This window comes from Xenopus laevis, chromosome 8S (assembly GCF_017654675.1).
Source record: "Xenopus laevis strain J_2021 chromosome 8S, Xenopus_laevis_v10.1, whole genome shotgun sequence".
NCBI lineage: Eukaryota > Metazoa > Chordata > Amphibia > Anura > Pipidae > Xenopus > Xenopus laevis.
Genome location: NC_054386.1, coordinates 76,171,906 through 76,193,375, shown reverse-complemented (window position 1 = coordinate 76,193,375; position 21,470 = coordinate 76,171,906). Strand labels below are relative to the sequence as shown.

At 38.2% G+C, this 21,470-nt stretch overlaps 1 protein-coding gene across 1 annotated transcript in view; it reads right to left on the bottom strand.

Moving 5' to 3' along the window:
- Window positions 1-21,470, bottom strand: part of stk26.S (serine/threonine kinase 26 S homeolog) — a 50,144-nt gene that overhangs the window by 15,743 nt on the left and 12,931 nt on the right. Inside the window, exon 2 of the mRNA XM_041575100.1 lies at window positions 3,756-3,986. Within this exon, the coding sequence (XP_041431034.1) occupies window positions 3,756-3,986 (231 nt within the window). The remainder of the gene's footprint in view (window positions 1-3,755; window positions 3,987-21,470) is intronic.

The window sequence follows — 21,470 nt, the reverse complement described above, 5'->3', positions numbered from 1 at the left end:
ATGAAAATCTGAGCACCCTGCACATTTGCATGAATATGAATGGCAACAACTTTAAATCATGGCACTACTGTTTAAAAATAAACCACTGTTGTAGCATCAGACTGGTACTACTGTACTAAAATAGATTAAACAGACAACTTCAATACAAATTGAAACATGTTTGGTAGAGGTCTGCCCAACATGTGGCCACTTTTAAAAACACTGGGTGAGCAGACAGTGGAAGACATTTTTCACTGAGAAACATCCCCTCCTTAAAAGAAAAGGAAAATATTTTTTGCTGAGGGATTCCTCTCTGTATTGTATTTAATTACCCGACACCCGGGCTGGTGCTCCTATCAGCAGAAAACTGCACCAACCTGGGGTTCTGCCAATGAGCACCATGGAGCAATCCACTTCTTACTTACTCTCTCGTGGCTGCACATGCGCAGTAGAGTGAAAAGCCGAACTTCATCTAGAATATGCTGTACAGTTTTGGTCTCCAGTGCTCAAACAGGACATTATTGAATTAGAGAGGGTACAGAGAAGGGCAACTAAGCTAGTAAAAAGTATGAATAATCTTAGCTATGAGGAAAGACCAAGTTGGGGTTGATCACACTGGAGAAGATGCGCTTAAGGGGTGATATGATGACTATGTATAAATATATAAAGGGATCATATAATAATCTCTCTAATGCTTTATTTACCAGTAGGTCTTTCCAGCTGACACTTTCCAGCTGTGATTAGAACAAAAGAGGTTCAAACTAAACCTTTGGTTTTTTTTTTTTTTTTTACAGTGAGAGCTGTGAAGCTGTGGAATTCTCTCCCTGAATCAGTTGTACAGGCTGATACATTAGATAGCTTTAAGAAGGAATTGGATGGCTTTTCAGCAAGTGAAGGAATACAGTGTTATGGAAGATAGCTCATAGTACAAATTGGTCCATGGACTAGACCGACTGCCATTTTTAAGTCAGTAAGGAATTTTTTCCCCCTCTGAGGTAAATTGGAGAGGCTTCAAAATGTTTTTTTTTTTTACTTCCTCTGGATTAACTAGCAGTTAGGCAGGTTATATATAGAGTTAAAAGGTTGAACTTGATGGACGCTTGTCTTTTTTCAACCTAACTCACTATGTTACTGGCCTGGGGGAAATTCCACCCCCTTTTCCCAGGCATTCCCTGAACCACTCAGGATTAGCTCATGAACATTACAGTTTATGAGCTAATCTGCTAAATTTCTGTACTGCACAGCTTTAATAGGGTAGAATCCCCTGGGCATGGGCACACGGAGCTGCAGGCTCCACTGCTGTGTTTGCATATTTTTGCAGGCCGAGAGAAGCAGATCTGCTCTGTGCCCCTGCTCCACTGATTTATACAGCATCCGCCAGCTCACATGCAGTGGAGAGCTGCACCAGAGCCACTTGATCATTTTGGGGAGTACGGATTTACTTTTGAATGGTTCATACGGATGGGCATTGGTAAGTGCATGGGTGCTGGACCTGGGGCTTTATACACCTAGGTCAGCTTCAGGTTCAGGTGAGTGTGGTTTAAAAAATTTGCTGTATCAAATGCAAAACCTGGAGTTCTATTCACCCAGGCTAAAGATTTGTTATGGTCCGCTTTTTTGTTTTGCTTTGAACAAAGTCACATTTTATTTCCTTTTTTATTTGCCAAGAGCCGTGGGGTGCATACAGCTCCGTGTGCTCTGCCCTAACAGACAGGCATGCTCATGTGGTCAGAATATGGCTTAATATATATCACAAAGTATAATCCAAAATTTTACAGAACAATCATTTTAATAAGGTGGGCTTCAACAGAGTAGAGTTGTTACAATTTAAATATGTTTGCGGCCTTGCATCCTTTCCATTAAAGGGATACTGTCATGGGAAAAATTTTTTTTTTTCAAAATGAATCAGTTAATAGTGCTGCTCCAGCAGAATTTTGCGCTGAAATCCATTTCTCAAAAGAGGAAACAGATTTTTTTTATATTAAATTTTGAAATCTGACATGGGGCTAGAAATATTGTCAATTTCCCAGCTGCCCCAAGTCATGTAACTTGTGCTGATAAACTTTAATCACTCTTTACTGCTGTACTGCAAGTTGGAGTGATAGCACCCCCTCCCTTTTTCCCCACAGCAGCCAAACAAAAGAACAATGGGAAGGTAACCAGATAACGGCTCCCTAACACAAGATAACAGCTGCCTGGTAGATCTTAGAACAGCACTCAATAGTAAAAACCGATGTCTCACCGAGACACATTCAGTTACATTGAGAAGGAAAAACAGCAGCCTGCCAGAAAGCATTTGTCTCCTAAAGTGCAGGCACAAGTCACATGACATGGGGCAGCTGGGAAATTGACAAAATATCTAGCCCCATGTCAGATTTAAAAGTTGAAAAAAATCAGTTTGCTCTTTTGAGAAATGGATTTCAGTGCAGAAATCTGCTGGAGTAGCACTATTAACTGATGCGTTTTGAAAAAAAACATGTTTTCCGATGACAGGATCCCTTTAAAGTACTAAAAGCAACCAAGGAAAAAAAACATTTACTTGTTATTAAAGTAGACAAAGGGAGAGAAAAGAGTTTTTAGCATATGATCTTGCATAGCTATCATGAAACTGTAGTCGAACATACACAAAGTATCCATTTAAATGGTTGTTGTGACACTCATTCATGGCTACAAACCCCGACCTGCTTGTGTGTGCTTAGAAAGCAAAATTAACACAGGTTCCTTTTCATACGCATTCCCCTTAAACACGGCATTCAGAGACAATTAAAGAAAGGACTTTGATTAAGGTGTCAATTTGTCTTTAAAAGTAGCAGACTTGAGTAGTGGCAGGAAAAAAAAAAACATTCATATTTTCCATTTCACCAAAAGGGTATAACTGCAGTGGTATATATTACTCTGAGAGTATTACTCAAAGAAGAAGACACATTGTGTGTGCAGGACATTTAGATCACACTGATTACTAAATCAGCAGCACCAATATGGAGTACCTCGTAAATCTATGTATTTATAAACTTGTATGTGTTTCAAATTGGAATTTCAATTGAGTCACTGAAATGATTTGTACGCAGAGGCCTCTTATACCAGTGCTGCCAAGAACAGAGTGTGTTGCAGTGCATTGTTGGGTCCATTGCTTGAAAATGGCTCCTGTGAATGGGAATGCAACTTTGTTAAAATTATCTGACACATGACTAATGCCCAAGGGGTGGCTTAACGTTGAATACAGAGCAACGGAATCTTTTAGAACAAGAAAAAAAAGGACACAGAAATCACTGGCATTCTGTAAAGGACAAGTTAAGCCTGGCCAATATTTGGCCCCACTTTATTTGTGAAATAGAGCTTTATGTAGCTTTCCACAGCCAACTGACATATTAACCTAAAGTTCAGTTCTATCCACCTAAATCACGCAATTGCAGCACAAGCTGCAATAAGAATTGGACGAGAAAGGTCATGCTTAAGGAATCAAACACCCACCAAAGAGAGATGGGTGTTTACATGGTGGGGATGTAAGGGGCAATGGTAAGCTGCATAGCAGCACTAAAATAATGGATGACGTATGTCTGGGCAAAGTGTGGTGCAACATTTCAGGCATATGCAGATTCATGAGAATGCTAAAAATTACCGATGCAATAGATGAGCACTAAAGTTTGCTAGCTTTATAAAAAGTAATTGCAATAATTTGCGTGATATTGCCACCATAATCTATCAGGACATCTCAGAAAATCTAAAATTATGCCTAAAGAGTACTGTTGTTTCATTTGAAGTAAACAAGGCAATACCTTCAGATAAGATCCATAGTACTTGGTTACATATGGACTATCGCATTGACTGAGCACTGTAATTTCTTGCTGTATATCTTCAATTTCATCCTCTGCTTCTTCCAAGTCAATGATTTTTATAGCAACAACATGCTGAGTCCGGTGATCAATCCCTTTAAAAACTTCACCAAAGGATCCTTTCCCAATGCGTTCTAACTTTGTGAATAACTCTTCTGGATCAGCTCGGTGGTTCTAAGAAAGAAAGGAAGGAATAATAATAAAAAAAAATTCAGCAATACATAATTTTTACTCATTTAGTAGGTGGATCCAATAGTGTGCAACATGAGTTGCACCATTTGGAGCTGACACATTCCTTTCATTATATCCATGAGAGTCTACAGTTGTGAAGCTAGTAAGTCATATCTACAAAGGCCTGGTAGCTAGAAAGAGATATCTTAATCTTAAAATTGCCTCAAGTGACAGCCCCAATTTGGAGATGTGACTGGATCCTGTTGCAGTTAAAGGGATACTAACATTTTTCTATCAATGCTATGGCATTGGATTTTTTTATTGCTGAAATATGAGCACTATTATTTATTCCGTGCACTTACTAAAGTCAAAATTCTGTGCTCCCTTATGACTGGGGGCAAAAAAAAATTAGGGAGATCTGGGGGAAGTTCCATGGCCAGGATATTGGTGCTGGGCTCTTTTTAGTAAAACAAAAAAAAAAAAACAAACAGTATCCCTTTATAAAAAAGATACAGCTACAGCTCTGGATATGTACAAGGAGAGGTTATCTGTGGAAGTCACAAAAGTGAGTAGATTGCATGAAAAGAGCAGATGTTGCACCCTGCCCAGCCACACTCACTCAATGGACATGAAGCACTGAATAGATCGGCAGAACTGAGCATAATATAAAGGCACATACACACAGCATTTTTAAAATGTGTTTCCAATGTTCTGCACTCAATCAATGCTGATCTTATTTTTGCCAGTGGTTGTACTCAGACTATACTTAGAGCAAAGGAGACGAATGCTGAAACAATAAAAAAGGTCTTGGTCATATTTGTGTTGGTTTTGATTCCAAACCACACCACAAATTCATATAAAAAGAACTTCTGTATGTTCCCTTAGAGAATAGCTCACTCACTAAAATATACTACAGTATCTGAAATTCACAGACAGGACACAGCTCCATATGACCAAGTGACAATTTGTAAAGCTACTGTAATATTAGTGGTATGCCTCAGGGCTAACAGTTCACCAGAGACAATATTAGAAAAGTAACTAATGTGCAAGGTATGCATGAATGTCTACTTTAAAACTTATTTGTGGAAGAATGCAGCACCATCCCTACAATAAATGGCTCGTACGAGTGTCTTGGTGATGTAAGTTTAACATAAGTGACGGCAAGTTTAAGTTCAAAAACAGAACACAATTACAAGGTTGTTCAAGTAAGGGCATGTCTTCGGGAACCAACTACAACCACTCTCAAGGACTCCTATTTCAAGCTATTGTAGTGTGTGTACACACACACACACACGACAAGAACATCAGTGTACAAATACAAAAGAAGACCATGATGATACTGAAAACAGTTGTGTGTCAGCATTTAAATATTCATGAAATCTCTAGCATTCTCACATGGGAGTAAGAGGTCCTTTACATTTAGTTTCCGCTTTAAGAACTAAACCCTAAAAATGAATATGGCTAGAAATGCCATATTTTATAAACTGCACCTATTGATCCAGCCCAGAGATTCAGCAACTTTTTAGTAGTAATGATCCAGGCATTTGAAGAGTTTCCCATAATATATATCTATATATCGATATATACACACACCCCCCCCCCCCAAAGGAATGGTGCACTCCGAGACAAAATGAATACCTGGGTGCCAGCATGGGAAATAAGCAGTGAAAAAGGATTGCGGCACTCACAGGGTTTTAGTGAAAAAACAAAAAAATGTTTTATTATTAAGCCTCAACGTTTCGATCCCCCACAGGGATCTTCGTCAGGAGAAAAAACAAACAAACATCCAGCACCCACAACCCCCCAGAGGTAATAAAGCCTTGAAAATGACATTTTATGGTTCTATCTCAGCAACATAAAAACCACTCATTTGCCTGTCTAACCAAAGTTCTTTCTTTCATTATGTAATGACATAGAATAACTTGACCAGTATACCAGACAGGGAAAGCTTAATTAACCTCACGGACTCAAATCTTACCTATGAAAGACTCGCAACAACAAGCGCTAAACAACTTACCAAAGACGCTACCACCTACCAAAAATGGCACAGATGGAAAACCGAATACCGATTCTCTTCATCAACACCTCAACATCCGCCTAATGTACCAACTACTTCTTAAAGATTTATAGAACAGCAGCCCTACCGATAAGTGAACTGAGATTGCTTAAGGAACATTACCCCCTCCCCTCTCCTTTCCCCCCCCTTTGACTCTCTCCTCTTTCTTACCTGCTCCTTCTTCACTCTATGTCTTCTTTCAATTGTTGATTTATTGTGAAAAACATCAATAAAAAAATTAAATAATAAAAAAGAATAACTTGACCAGCAAGACTAATTAGCTTGTGGCCAGCCAGCAAGTCAGACAATTGCTTCTTAACGGTAAGGTTAAACACTACTGTCATGTATATATAAGTAGTGCTAGATTAATAAAAAAAAAAATATATAGATACATTTCAAGCAAATGGAAGATAAACATAGTTTGCTGTTGACACTCATTAGGTAGCCTTACAGTAAAAAACAAGAATCAAAGTGATACTGGTCCTTTAAATTAAAGAACTTAATTTTGAAGTAAAGCTGAATTATTATATTAGAATATAACATACATACACATGGAGTTTTAAACTTGCATTAAATGTCCTAACCAAGAAAAGGGGAATGACTTGTAAATAACACCATCATCTTGCAACTCCATCTAACCTGCAGATGGAGAAGATTAAAAAGAACTTGCAATGGCAATTCATTCCCTCTCATCTTACTTGGATAATTGTAATCATCCATCTTAGTAGTCATGGGAAAATCAGCAATGTATATAGATATATAGACACACACACACACACACATATACTAAGTGGTAGAATGCCCAAGGAAATATGCAATAAAGTGTGTTTTGCCTTTAATTTCTTCTTAGTAAGAAGCCTGAATATTGCAGTGTGTGCAAGCCACCCTGTATAGTGAAAACCCCAGAGTGCAGGAAAAGTCTTGAATGCGTGCCGTTAAAACTAGAAATAATGCTGTAGGTTTTTAGGCAAGCAATTCCTGCATCAGTTTTAAAGAGATACTGACAGTAAAAAAGTATTATTGAAAATATTAATGTACATCAAAAGTTACCTATAGCTCATGTTGATCATTTTTCACTGATATGGCTGCTTTTGTAAGCAATTGTTACTTGAATTGTCCCCTGACTGTCCCTTCTCAACATGTCAGTTAAGAGTTTCTAAAGCTAACAGACTGCTGATATATGATATATGGCCGCACCCTCTGAGAGGACCATGGGGGGATCAGATGGGTAATATTAAAGAATCTGCAAATTCTTTTATGGCAAAATGATAGATAGCATGCATAGACGATATTATGTTAAAAATAGTTTTATTTCTGGTGTCAGTATCTCTTTAAGAGAAAGTAGAGAGTAGAGAAAGTACTCATGCTCATTAGTACACAACTAAGCCTTATCAGTACTCGGCAGGTCCATAAGTCACACCCTCCATATCAAATTACATAACCCTCGATAGGTAAAAATGTGGCTAAAAAATGGATAGTAGACTCAAGCAGGTTTTGTGTAAAGTAGTTTGATATTCAGCAACAACCACCTAGACGGGTCCCAAAACTGCCAATGCCATTATCAATATTGTTTAAATCATTTTCAACTTTTGACTTTGCTTGTGCTAACTGATGGTAAAACAATATTATTAGGAAAAAAAAAAAACAAAAAAAAAAAAACTTACTCGCTCTCGGTATGGGATCAGTCTGGAAACCATTATCCAGAAAGCTCGAATTACGGAAACGCAGTCTATATTTTATCCAAATAATGCAAGATTTTAAAAACTATTTCCTTTTTCTCAGTGTTAATAAAACAGTAGCTTGTACTTGATCCCAAACAAGATATAATTAATCCTTATTGGAAGCAAAGCCAGCCTATTGGGTTCATTTAAAGGAAAACTATACCCCCTAAACAATGTAGGTCTCTATTAAAAGATACTGAGTAAAACAGCTCATGTGTAAAACCCTGCTTCATGTAAATGAACCATTATCATAATAATATACTTTTTTAGTAGTATGTGCCATTGGGTAATCATAAATAGAAAATTTCCATTTTAAAAAATAAGGGCCGCCCCCTGAGATCGTAAGATTCACTTTGCACACATACAAACCACATGTAAGGTCACATGAGCCAATTAACAGACAGAGTTCTGCCTTTTGCTTCCTCACTTCTTCCTGTTACAGTTAGTGTTGTAGTATTTCTGGTCAGGTGATCTCTGAGGCAGCACAGATAGAGTCACAAAATGGTGGTTCAAGGCAAGAGATGTAAAAGGGCAATATTTATGTAAATATATATTCCAGTTTGGTAAGATTCTTTAATATGTCATTCAATTTGATGTAAACTATCTGTTGCTTAAGTATTCATTTTGGGGATATAGTTTTCCTTTAATGTTTACGTGATTTTCTAGCAGACAAGGTACGACGATCCAAATTATGGAAAGATCCGTTATCCGGAGAACCCCTGGTCCCAAGCATTCTGGATAACAGGTCTCATACCTGTAATAAATTCATAATTTAAACAGATTTAAGTGTGGTATTTTCAAACAATGCAAAGTCCATTCTTGCAGAAAGCCAAACTTTATGCAAAGATCCCATTCCTAAAATAGTTTGAGGGTTTAAAGGACAAAAGAGAGAAAATAAAAACAAACTGCAGCACCAACCCAATAAGATTAAGTTTAGCCTTAAACAGATACAAAATGGGTGCAGAATTATTGTGCTCAACATCATTGCTGAAAGTGTGCAATCACTTAATCACTTGATACAAGTAATGGCTCCCAGCCTATTGAAATCAGCGAGCACTGCAGTGGAAGCCAATCAGAAATGAACACACACAGTACAGCTCTGTCGTCGAGTGGTGTTGCATGTATGCAATGCGGATTGGCTCCGGCTCTACACAACATAACCAACAAACTGCTGCATTCAAGACAATTAAAACTTTTGCTCAAATTCAGCTGGGAAAAAAAACAGTAAAGAAAAAGTAATTAATTTACATTGAAAAGTGGAATCTATTACAGCTGCTCCTTTAGGGGAAAGTAAATTTATTACAAAAAGGAAAAAATAAACAATACAAAAATCATATTTGGTGAGCCCAACGCATTTCGACCATAAGGGTCTTCCTCAGGGGCACAAATAATAAAAAAAAAAAACGCCTTTTTTTATTATTTGTGCCCCTGAGGAAGACCATTATGGTCGAAACACATTGGGCTCATGAAATGTGATTTTTGTATTGTTTGTTATTTTTTCCTTTTTGTAATAAATGTAATTATTCAATTGGGTGTGCCATCTATTACTTTCAATGTTTTGTAGTCTGTTCTGGAGACCCTGATGGGGAGCCTCCTATGGATCAGCACCCCATATTTTTCTTTTGAGGTTGTGTGCCTTCTCTCCTAGTTTGTAGCTCCTTTAGGAGAAGACTTTATGTCCCACAAGAGTCTCTCTACCTGAGCTTACAAGCTCAGTTCTTGAGAGACTGCCAGAACATGCAGTTTTTTGGGAGAGTGCCATCATAGCGACAAACAAATAAGCCCTAGCATTTTGTCCTTTCAGAAATTCATTTCCTCAGTGCGTGAGATGGGAAAGAGAGCTCAAAGACAACCCCAGAGACATGCTGGGAAGCTTTCTACCACTAAATGACTTCGAACAATGGAAATATTTTTGTATTTCTTATATGGTGTGGAAAGCAGCGTCTTCAAACTGAAAGCATCAAAGGTCTAGCAATGGGAAAAACATGGAGAGGCTGCCTCACCTTGTTATGGGTGTTTCTGGCAAGACTGATAATTAGTGTGACTGAAATGGAAACCGTGTTATTAATGTATTGCTGCATATCTTTTGGGGGGAGGGGGAGATTCTTAGTTTAAAGGACAACTATACCCCAAAAATTAACAGAGTTTATATCAAACTAAGTGGCATATTAAAGAATCTTACCAAACTTAAAAATATATATTTAAGTAAATATGGCCCTTTTACATCTCTTGCCTCGAACCACCATTTTTGTGATGGTCTGTGTGCTGCCTTAGCGATCACCTGACCAGAAACACTGCAGCTCTAACTGTAACAGGAAGAAGTGTTGAAGCAAAAGACACAGCTGGGTCTGTTAATTGGCTCATGTGACATATGAAGTTTGTTTGTATGCAGTGAATCGTACGATCCCAGGGGGCCGCCCTTGTTTTTTAAAATGGCAATTTTCTATTTATGATTACCCAATGGCACATACTACTAAAAAAGTATATTATTATGAAAATGGTTTGTTTACATGAAGCAGGGTTTTACATATGAGCCGTTTCATGCAATATCTTTTTATAGAGACCTACATTGTTGGGGGTGGGTATAGTTTTCCTTTAATGTTAATCTTTACTAAGCAATGATCGAAGATTTATAGGTCTAGGAGTAAAAAAAAAAAAAAAAAAAAAAAAAAAAAAAAAAAAAAAATCAGTTTTAAGTCAGTTTCTTGCCTTCAGTTCCTCATTGACATGTTACAGGACAGATTACGTCAGGCTTTTCAGTTGTGACATTCTGCTCACAGGTGTGGCACCACTAACAGTTTTATTTGAAAGGGCAAAAAGGTATTAACACAAAAATGCTACTAGACAGACTGCATTTTATGAGAATGTATCACACGCCCATTGGCCACAGTCTCGTCAGGTACTTGTCTCTTGTGTATAAAAAGCAGCTGCGTAATGATAGATTTATTTGCTATTGCAGGTTTGTCTAACCTGTTGCTGCCTAGCAGCTGCTGAATTATATATCACAGGAACCCTGGACATTGGTTATAGCTGTACCTTAGTAGAAGAAATAACGGACTTTTTACGACAAAGGCATATGAGGCTGTTTTTCAAGTTGCATTTCACCTCTGTTGAAAACAGCATCAAAATGGCCAAAGTCACTAATTTTTCCCATTGCGGACAGTGGGAATTATGTCATCTCAAAATGGTGGTATTTTGATGTTAATTACCCTTGACGGTTATTAGGTGAGGGATATGCCAAAAGGGTACGGGATGCAATTTTAAAGGAACAGTTCAGTGTAAAAATAAAAACTAGATAAATGATGTTTCTAATATAGCCAACAAAAAATATAATCTATAAAGGCTCGAGTGACTGGATGTGTAACATAACACTACTTTCCAGCTCTCTAATTCAGTTAGTCAGTGACTTTAAGGGGGGCCACATGGGACAAACTTGTTCAGTGAGTTTGCAATTGATCCTCAGCATTCAGCTCAGATTTATATTCAGTGGCAACCAAGAGAGCTGAAAAGCAGGAAGTAGTGTTGTGGCTATTAAGTTAGACACCCAGTCACTCCAGCCTTTATACATTAAATTTTTGGCTAACTATATTTTTTATTTTGCAGTCTATTTACCCAGTTTTTATTTGTATACTGAACAATTCATTTGCCTTTAAGCAGTAGGGGGGCAGTGTTGCCTTTTCAGCATGAAAAAAAAATGATTGTGGGCAAAATGCTAATTGATTAATTTTATGTGGACAGATTTAACCCTCCTAACTCTTTGCAAGAAATTCTTCCACAGTATCCATAGTATCTTGCTTAAAGTAGGTCAAGGCATGTCAAGGAGAGGTACTAAACAAGTATATATCATTAGCTATGAGTAACAACTTCAAACACATTATTACCACCACTGCGATACTGTGATTGTTATGTTTTGTTTTAGTTACATTAAGTGCCACTCATGTCTCATTTTTATCCTTTTTTTTTGCCTACCACTCCAGTGAACAAAAAAAGCAAAGGCCCATTTACACAAGAAACATAGAGCTGTCCATTTCTGCACCTAGCTTTACATGTAACATGTATGGGTTTGAGTCAGTTGATCACAAAATGGCCATACAAGCAAAGGTCCACATTCAGTCAGTCAGGTCACATAGTGAGACATGAAACCTCACACTAAATTAAGGCCCTGTCTTAATGTGTTAAAAAAGCTCCATACATTTGAATTCATAGATCTTCCTTTCCAGTTTAGTTTTAGTTTCCTTTTAGAATTAAGACCTTCATATCACGAAGACACTGATTGATTTCAGATTTTTTTGTGCTCAACTTTTTCATAGAAATTGGAATCTACAGTATGACATATGCTTAATACAGCAAACAAGAGCCATGAATATCCTATACATTTTGTCATTATAAACTGTGCTTTGTGCTGTAATTCATTAACTGGTGCTCAGTGATGTCCCTTGTGATTTGTTGTTTTTTTTTCATCAAATTTCTGTGACATGACCTGCAGCTTTAAGCCTTAAGGTGGCCATAGACACACAGATCCTATCGTACGAATCGAGGATTTGTACGATTTTCGGATCGTTTGTGGCGTGTGCCGATATTTTTCGTCCAGCGGAGCCCATGGCACAGCGTAATCAGATTGATTGGCCATACGGCCAAACAATCAGATTACCCCCGATATAGCCATGCTCGTTAATGGCATATCGGGGAAAGAGCCGCTCGTTTGGCGATGTTGCCAGACGAGCGGATCTTTGCGTCTATGGCCACCTTTAAAGTACCCCTTGTCTAATATCCCTCAATTTTCCCAATTTTCAACAGAAGCATCATTATTCCACAAAGTTTGACAAAACATCTGACAAAATCAGTTGTGATACAGGTATGGGAGCGGTTATCCAGAATGCTCGGGACCTGGGGTTTTCCGGATAACGGATCTTTCCGTAATTTGGGTCTTCATGCCTTAAATCTACTAGAAATTAATATATTAAATAAACCCAATAGGCTGGTTTTGCCTCCAATAAGGATTAATTATATCTTAGTTGGGATCAAGTACAAGCTGTTGTTTAATTACAGTGACTTTTTTAAAAAAATTAAATTTGGATTATTTGGATAAAATGAAGTCCACTCCGTAATTTGGAGCTTTCTGGATATCGGGTTTACGGATAAGAGATCCTATATCTGTACTAACATAAATCAGCTCTTCATCCTTAGCAGGGAACAGTATATGCTTTTAATAGGCCAGTAACAACATAAAATGTCATATATACCGGTAATCATAATTGGCACAGGTTGTACCAGGCATATTAGTGGTGCTCTGCACTTTTAATAAAGCAAAACACTAGAAAGAAAAAGGGGACTTTCAGACACTCAATATTATTGAATGTCAAAACACCTTTGTCCCAGCTGAGCAGAAAACCCGTGTTTCATTAAAGGGGAACTGCAGCTTTCAAACCAAAATTTGATAAAGAAGCCCATATAACACAGAAACCCTAATATACTCATCACAGTTACTGGTTTCTTCAAAAAGTATGAATAAATGCCATTTTCTATGCTGAAATCCAGCTGTTTAAAAGTTCTTCTCTTTCTGCATCATTTTAAATACTGGCAGGGAAGGAGGGACTAAACACTGATGTTACAAATTGTAACAACTTCTCCACAGCATACAGGATGCAGGCTAAGGACAGGTGGCTGCTTATACAAAGTAACAGTAGTCAGTCAGCGCAGCAAAGTAGTCAGACAAATCAGCAGGAGAGCAGGGGGCTAGGCTTCGGGAACTGTTCCTAACCATTAAAAATCATGAAAAGTCTGCATATTTTTTTTAATATGTATATTGCAAAGTTGCTTGAAATTATGTTTACTTTTCAAAAAGCTATGTTTGTGTGGAGTTCCCCTTTAAAGGCAGCTGTTATAATTGATACAATAGTTGCTAATATTCTTCAGATGCTGCTGAGAAATGTATCAACTAAATGTAGCGAACTGGAACAGTTCAGAATGTTCCTGGATTACGGAGCTGCAGACTGAAACATTAGCAACACGAACATTAAACTTTATACTTACATTTTTGGAGAACTGTAAAAAATAAAAGATGGAAAGTTTGAATTGAATAAAAAGTGTTTGTTTAAGGTGAACAATCTGAAAACAACTCAACTGAAAAAAGTGTTTGGCAGGTGGACAACCCCTTTAAATTCCATGTCGTCAGGAATAATGGTACTTGAAGGATATGTTTAAAACATTTTAATAAACAGTTATCAATATATAGAACTATGTCTAAGCTTCTGGATGTTATCCCAAACCAAACCAAATCAGAACAAGTAGTATGGGATGCTAAATCCCCATAGTTGGCCAACAGTATAAAATATTTATACTATTTCCTCCAAAAGGTAACTTTGCCCATAGTCATGGGATTCAAGTTTACAAGGAGGAAAAAGGATTTAATTTAATATACTGTATACTAATGATCATTATAGATTGATGATGAGCTTTTAGGGTAAGGTTACACATTAGCCGATTTATTAATGCTCATCACAAAGAACCGCAGTACACAGCAGCATTTGCAAAATAGACAACTGCAAACCATCCCCCCCCCCCCCCCCCAAAAAAAGGAAATGTAAGCTTATAAAGATCATTGGCATTTTAGGGATATTTTTTTTTTTTTTTAGCAATATTGAGATAAAGAGGGCTCTTAAAGGGATACGGTCATGGGAAAAATGACCGTATCGATGGGATAATTCTGCACTAAAATCCATTTCTCAAAAGAACAGATTTTTTTTTTAAATTTAATTTTGAAATCTGACATATTGTCAGTTTCCCAGCTGCCCCCAGTCATGTGAATATTTACTGCTGGTACTGTAAGGAGGAGTGATTTCACCCCTGCCTCGCCCAGCAGCCTAACAGAAGAATTGGAAGGTAACCAGATAACAGCTCCCCAACACAATACTGCCTGGTAGATATATAGTGAATAAAGTACCCCCTCTTGTAAAATATAAGGATATTATAAGTTACCGAGGAGTTTCATTGCCATATAAAAACACGAGGCCGAAGGCCAAGTGTTTTTATACAGGTCATGGAACTCCGAGGTAACTTCCAATATCCTCATATTTTACAACTGGGGGTACTTTATTTATTATAATACACAAGTTTCAGTGAGTCATGTGACAGAAATAACATCAGAACTCACCGTTTGTAAGGATATAATTTAGAGACTATTCATGGCTTTTGTGTATTATAAGAATATAATTCAATAGTAAAAACCAGGTCCCACTACAACACATTCAGTTACATTGAGTTGGAGGATCAACAGCCTGCCAGAAAGCAGTTCCATCCTAAAGTGCTGGCTCTTTCTGAAATAACATGACCAGGCAAAATTACCAGAACAGATGTTATACATAAATAGAACAGGTTAGGCCAGTGGTGGCAAACAAGCAGAACTTCACAGGAACCAATATTGTGAATTCTATTGTGACACACACTACCGTACCAAAATGGTTTCTAGAGTCTTCTTGGATCACTTTCACTCATTATTGTATATTAGCACTGTATATCTAATTATGGAGTGCCCAGTCAGTTAAGATAAAATGTAAATCGGGAATTCATAAGGCCATTGGAGCAGAACAATCACATTCCAAAATGTTGAGAAGCACAAAGACATGATCAAACCTTTTGTTAATTATAAGACGTCAACAGGTATAATGAAGCAGATATAAGGAAACCTTTAAAGGATATTTATATTCTGCAGACTATCCTGAGGGTATTCCCCTGCACACAACAGCAATAGGAGATTTTATATTTTAAAGGATCAGTAAAATATATCACTAACAAATGAGCAATCGATTAAAGAAAATTGTTAGCACGGACATTTACTTGTGCATATACATACCCAAAAACTCACTTTATAGCCACACTTTAATTTGTTACAAAAAAACTAGTTATATTTAATTTGGACATACATAAGGCCAATTTTACCTACTATCTCAGCTACACTTAAAGGGGACCGGTCAATTGAAAAAAATATTACAAATCCTATTTTATCACGTTAGTCAAGCAAAATGAACTTTTATAAACTATATAAATTAATTGAATCTCGTTTCTTACAGTCTGGGAACTCCTAATATCAAAAAGGCAGGAGCCATTTGTGGACACTAGTTGGACACCTTGAGGTGGGCAATATCTAGCTCATCCAATTGTGGGCCCTAGGGCCCAATGATCAGGTCATAATGCAGCAGTACGGGCTTTTTTGCCATCTGCCTGATTTTCTGCCAGATATAATTTGGGGAACGGGCCAATAAGCTGCTGTCTCGGCCTGCCGGCAGCTTTTATCGGCTTGTGTATGGCCACCTTAAAGCATAGAGGAGGGGCAGCCGATATTTGATTGACAGCGGAGATTTTAAAATGATTTCACAACAACTATGACTAAAAAGAATTTGGATTTCATGTTTAATTTGAAAAGGACTTTTGTTATACAACTTTTTATGTCTGGGTGACAGGTCCCCTTTAACAGAGTCTACAGTTTTGTCCTCCCACACAGATATCTGGTCTGGCTGACAAAACCTGTTGGCTGAGCACAGAATCAAGCATGGATGTCCTATCATGAAGGGCCAGCACAGGTTCTGTCTTCTAGGCTTTCACAGTCTATAAATCTAGCTACCCACATCACATAGCTCTCCCACTATGTTATAGAAACCCAGAAAGGCGACAAGCCTAGAGAGTCAAGACTGGAAACCGCTTCCTTTTGAAACAAAAAGGAAACACAGAAGACAAAAAACAAAAATAAAGAAGCAAAACAAAATGGAGGCAGGCATTGCACAACACAGAGCCAAGTGGATCAGTTCTCTTCAGAGCTAACACTTTTACCAAGTGTGGAAGGGAGAGCATCTATTTTAGTGGTGATCAACAACTTAATAGCAGGTAAATGCAAATATGTAGAGGCCCTTTAAATATTAGCTTACCCAAGGAAAACATTAAAGCACGTCTTGCTGTGAAATCATTCTAAAAATAGTTTTTCAAGTTAGCCAACTGAAATAATTGACACATGCTTGCATTCATTCAGTTGGGTCCATAAATATTTGGACAGAGACAACTTATTTCTAATTTTGGTTCTTACATTACCATAATGAATTTTACATGAAACAACTCAGATGCACTTGAACTGCAGACTTTCAACTTTTTAATTCAGTAGGTTGAAGCCTTTTTTTAACACAATCACTTAATTTCAGGGGCTCAAAAGCAATTGGACAATTGACCCAAAGGCTATTTCATGGGCAGGTGTGGGCAATTCCTTTGTTATGTCATTATCAATGAAGCAGATAAAAACCCTGGAGTTGATTTGAGGGGGGATGCTTGTATGTGGAAGATTTTGCTGTGAACAGACAACATGCAGTAAAAGGAGCTATCCATGCAGGTGAAACAAGCCATCCTTAAGCTGCAAGAACAGAACATCCGAGAAATCTTAGATTTTGCCACTCCTAATATTGGTGCAGTTTGGTACATCCTGAGAAAGAAAGCACTGGTGAACTCAGCAACGCAAAAAGACCTGGACATCCACGGAAGACAACAGTGGTGGAAGATCGCAGAATCATTTCCTTGGTGAAGAGAAACCCCATCGCAACAGCCAAACAAGTGAACAACACTCTCCAGGAGGTAGGCATATCGATATCCAAGTCTACCATAAAGAGAAGACTGCATGAAAGTAAATACAGAGGGTGGACTGCAAGGTGCAAGCCGCTCATAAGCATCAATAATAGAAAGGCTAGATTGGACTTTGCTATAAAAAAAAAATAATGATCTAAAAAAAAAAGCCAGCACAGTTCTGGAAAAACATTCTTTGGAGAGATGAAACTAAGATCAACCTCTACCAGAATGATGGCAAGAAAAAAAGTATGGAGAAGGTGTGGAACAGCTCATGATCCAAAGCATACCACATCTCTATAAAACATGGTGGAGGCAGTGTGATGGCTTGGGCGTTCATGGCTGCCAGTGGCACTGGGACACTAGTGTTTATCAATGATGTGACAGGACAGAAGCAGCTGAATGAATTCTGAGGTGTTCAGAGACTGTCTGCTCATATCCAGCTAAATGCAGTCTAATTGATTGGGAAGTGTTTCATAATACAGATGGACAATGACCCAAAACATACAGCCAAATCAACCCAGGAGTTTATTAAAGTGGACCTGTCACCCAGACACAAAAATCTGTATAATAAAAGTACTTTTCAAATTAAACATGAAATCCAATTTCTATTTTTTATTAAAGCATTCATAGCTGTTGTAAGCTCATTTAAAAATCTCAGCTGTCAATCAAATATTGTGATGATACAAGGCTTGTCTTAATAACAGTGTCCACAAAATGGCTGCTGCCTGCTTGCTATAATTTTGAAATCCCAGACTGAAGGAAGCAAGATTCAAATAATTTATATAGTTTAATTAAAGTTCATTTTGCTTGACTAATGTGATAAAATAGGATTTTGAATAATTTTTTTGGGTGACGGTTCCCCTTTAAAGCAAAGAAGTGGAATATTCTTGAATGGCCAAGTCAGTCACCTGATCTGAACCCAATTGAGCTGCATTTCACTTGTTGAAGACTAAACTTTGGACAAAAAGGCCCACAAAGAAAAAAGTAAAGGCCTGGCAGAGCATTAAAAAGGAGGAAACCCAGAATCTGGCGATGTCCATGAGTTCAAGACTTCAGGTTGTCATTGCCAGCAAAGGGTTTTCAACCAAGTATTAGAAATGAACATTTTATTTTCAGTTTTTTTTATTTGTCAAATTACTTTTGAGCCCATGAAATGAAGCGATTGCTTAAAAAAATGCTTTAGTTCCTCACATTTGTATGCAATCTTTTTGTTGAACCCACTGAATTAAAGCTGAAAGTCAACAGTTCAACTGCATCTGAGTTGTTTCATTTAAAAATAATTAATTGTTATTGGTAATGTACAGAATCAAAATTAGAAAAAAAAAGTTGCCTCTGTGCAAATATTTATGGACTAACTGTATGCTTGTCACCTGCACTCCAGAGCTTAACCTTGTGTACTGTATGTACTGGCTTGAAGTGATCAATTGCTTTGGCTAAGAAGATGGAAAATTACTGGGTGATGCCCATTAATCACTGACTGTATTATGCCCTTTACAGCACCATGATATTCAGCTGCTACCCAGTGACCCCTTAAGCCATAGATGCAAAAAATCATCGTACGATCGGACTTTCCCATCTCCCGACCCGCCACTAACCATTCAGATCAAAGTCTTACCAGTCAGATTAGTTAAAGAACAGATCAGCAATGTTCTGCCCCTGACAGCAATCGTACGATATCTATGTCCAACCAAAGCTAGTGACAGTCTCCCACTGAAAATCGTACGATCGGCAATACACGCAGAGATATTATCGGCAGCCAACAGAAATTTTCTAACCTGTCCGATCGACCAAACGACCGATCTCCGCCGGACGAAAAATGTCGGGACTCTCCACACACGGTCCGAAAATCGAACGAATCCTCGATTCGTACGATCAGATCTTTGCGTCTATGGCCAGCTTTAGGCTTGGACCACGGGCATGTGTTGTATAGTGGACACAATATTTCTGTACTACACCTGTGCAGTCCCAAACAGCTAATAGTGATTTAGAAGCAGTTGAGGATGGTGTCATGGGGCTGCTAGGAATATAATCTGGGCTAGTACATTTTTCATTAAAGAAGAGCATGGTCTCATGGAACAGTGTCAGTGATTGCACTCAATGAGGAGTACAAAACAGAAAATTACAAGGAAATTATTTTTAATCTTGTAACTTTCTACTGCCAATCCTCAGTCTCTCAGCTGTATTCAAAAAACACCAAAATGTTTATACCAGATCAGGCAACAGAGAAGAAAAAACAGAAACCAAAAAATAGAGGCATGTGTTTGAATAATCAGACTGCACCAATGTCAGAATTCACTTTATAAGGTGTACTTTCCCTTTAAATCTTCCAATATTGTTCATGGCAATGCATAAAAAGAACCCTTTATATCGAGCAATTGTGCTCACTTGCCGAGAAGTACCATGGCCAGTTTTCTGCTACCAGGAGCACTGGCCCGGGGTATCAGGTAAGTGATAACAACAATTTAGGGGTGCCATAAATAACAATGCTCAACCGAGTTGTCAGGAATTTAGTAACAATTACACATGGACATATCTGACTTGCACTGTGGCTAACACACCTCTATATCATGCATATACACTACTATACACTATTTTCAAAACATGATGAGCAGGGCCTTAAAATAACATTGTCAAACTGTAGTAACAGTTGACCTACACACATTGCACCACACCATGAACATTTTTAGGGAAAGATACATGGTCATGAGAACCACCGTACGGTTAGTTGTAATATTGGTGTGTAGGCAGCCACCTCAGGTCATTTTGCCTGATCCTGTGCTACCAGGGAGCTGTTATCTGGTTACCTTCCCATTGTTAGGCTGCTGGGGGGAAAGGAAGGAGTTGCAGTAAAGAGTGACTGAAGTTTATCAGAGCACAGGTCACTGGAGGCACCTGGGAAACTGACAATATGTCTAGCCACATTTCAGATTTCAAAATTAAATTTAAAAAAATATGTTTGCACTTTTGAAAAACAGATTTCAGTGCATAAGTCTGCTGGAGCTGCACTATTAACTGATGGGTTTTGGGAGAAAAAAAAAACATCCTTTTAGTCACTGGGGTAAAGTGGACCATACACAGGCAGATTTTGTAGCCACCCTGCAAACAAGTTAATCATCTAACTGATTTAATGAACAATTCATTAATCAATGTTTAACAATTAACAAGGAGACTTTTTATGTATCCTTAGCATGTTGGCTGCAAGATCATACATATATTAACCGCTGTTCCTATGTTTACATCCGTACTGAACCCAACTCTTCAAAATAAAAGCATGCAAAATGAAAATAAATTTAAAGATGATTATCTGATCATTCCATCCACTGATCATTTTCACCATTTCACTACTAACATTTTTAAACCTGTCTGATCAACCGTTGAAACAATTGTAAATTTAACAATTATTTACCCTCCATCAATATAACAAATAGACTTTATTGGTTTGTCCAAAATCGGTCATTTCACATGACCAAATCTGCTCATGTATAGCCACCCTTGGGCCACCACCATAGCCCAGAACTGGAAAGATACCACTACATTCCCTACCTTTAATAACCGAACGGAGAAATGCAGGCTGAGAATCCACTACAATGCCTGCACTTGGGTGCAGGCAGATGCGGCGCATTTCATTGTGAAATGCAAAATCTTGCACCCGAGCAGAGGCAATGTATTTGGGTGCAGGCACAATTAAGAGGAGAGCAACAGCAGGTTTTTGGCCTGCATTTCTCCTTAGGCTTAGCCAGAGCTTTTTAAGTGCAGAAACAGCTGGGGTGGTGGTCACCAACTTTTAACTAGGGCAAACATAAGTGCAATTGCTTGTCAGTTTGTTGCTTGGGGATGAAGCATTTTGTCCCCAACTACCAAGCTCTTACAGGAGAAGGAACCCCCTGGGCGCAAAAACCCTCCCCCCTCCCCCTTGGCCTACCTGTCTCGCTGGGCAAATGCCCCTAACTTGTTACTTACCCCTCTGCGCAGGTCCAGTCCACAGACGCTTCCTGCTTTGACCAGCGTTTTTGGCGCATGCTCAGTAGGAGCATTTCGCCGGTATGGATCTACTGCGCATGCGCCAAAAGTCACAAAGTTTTCCCGATTTCACGTCGAGACTTTTGG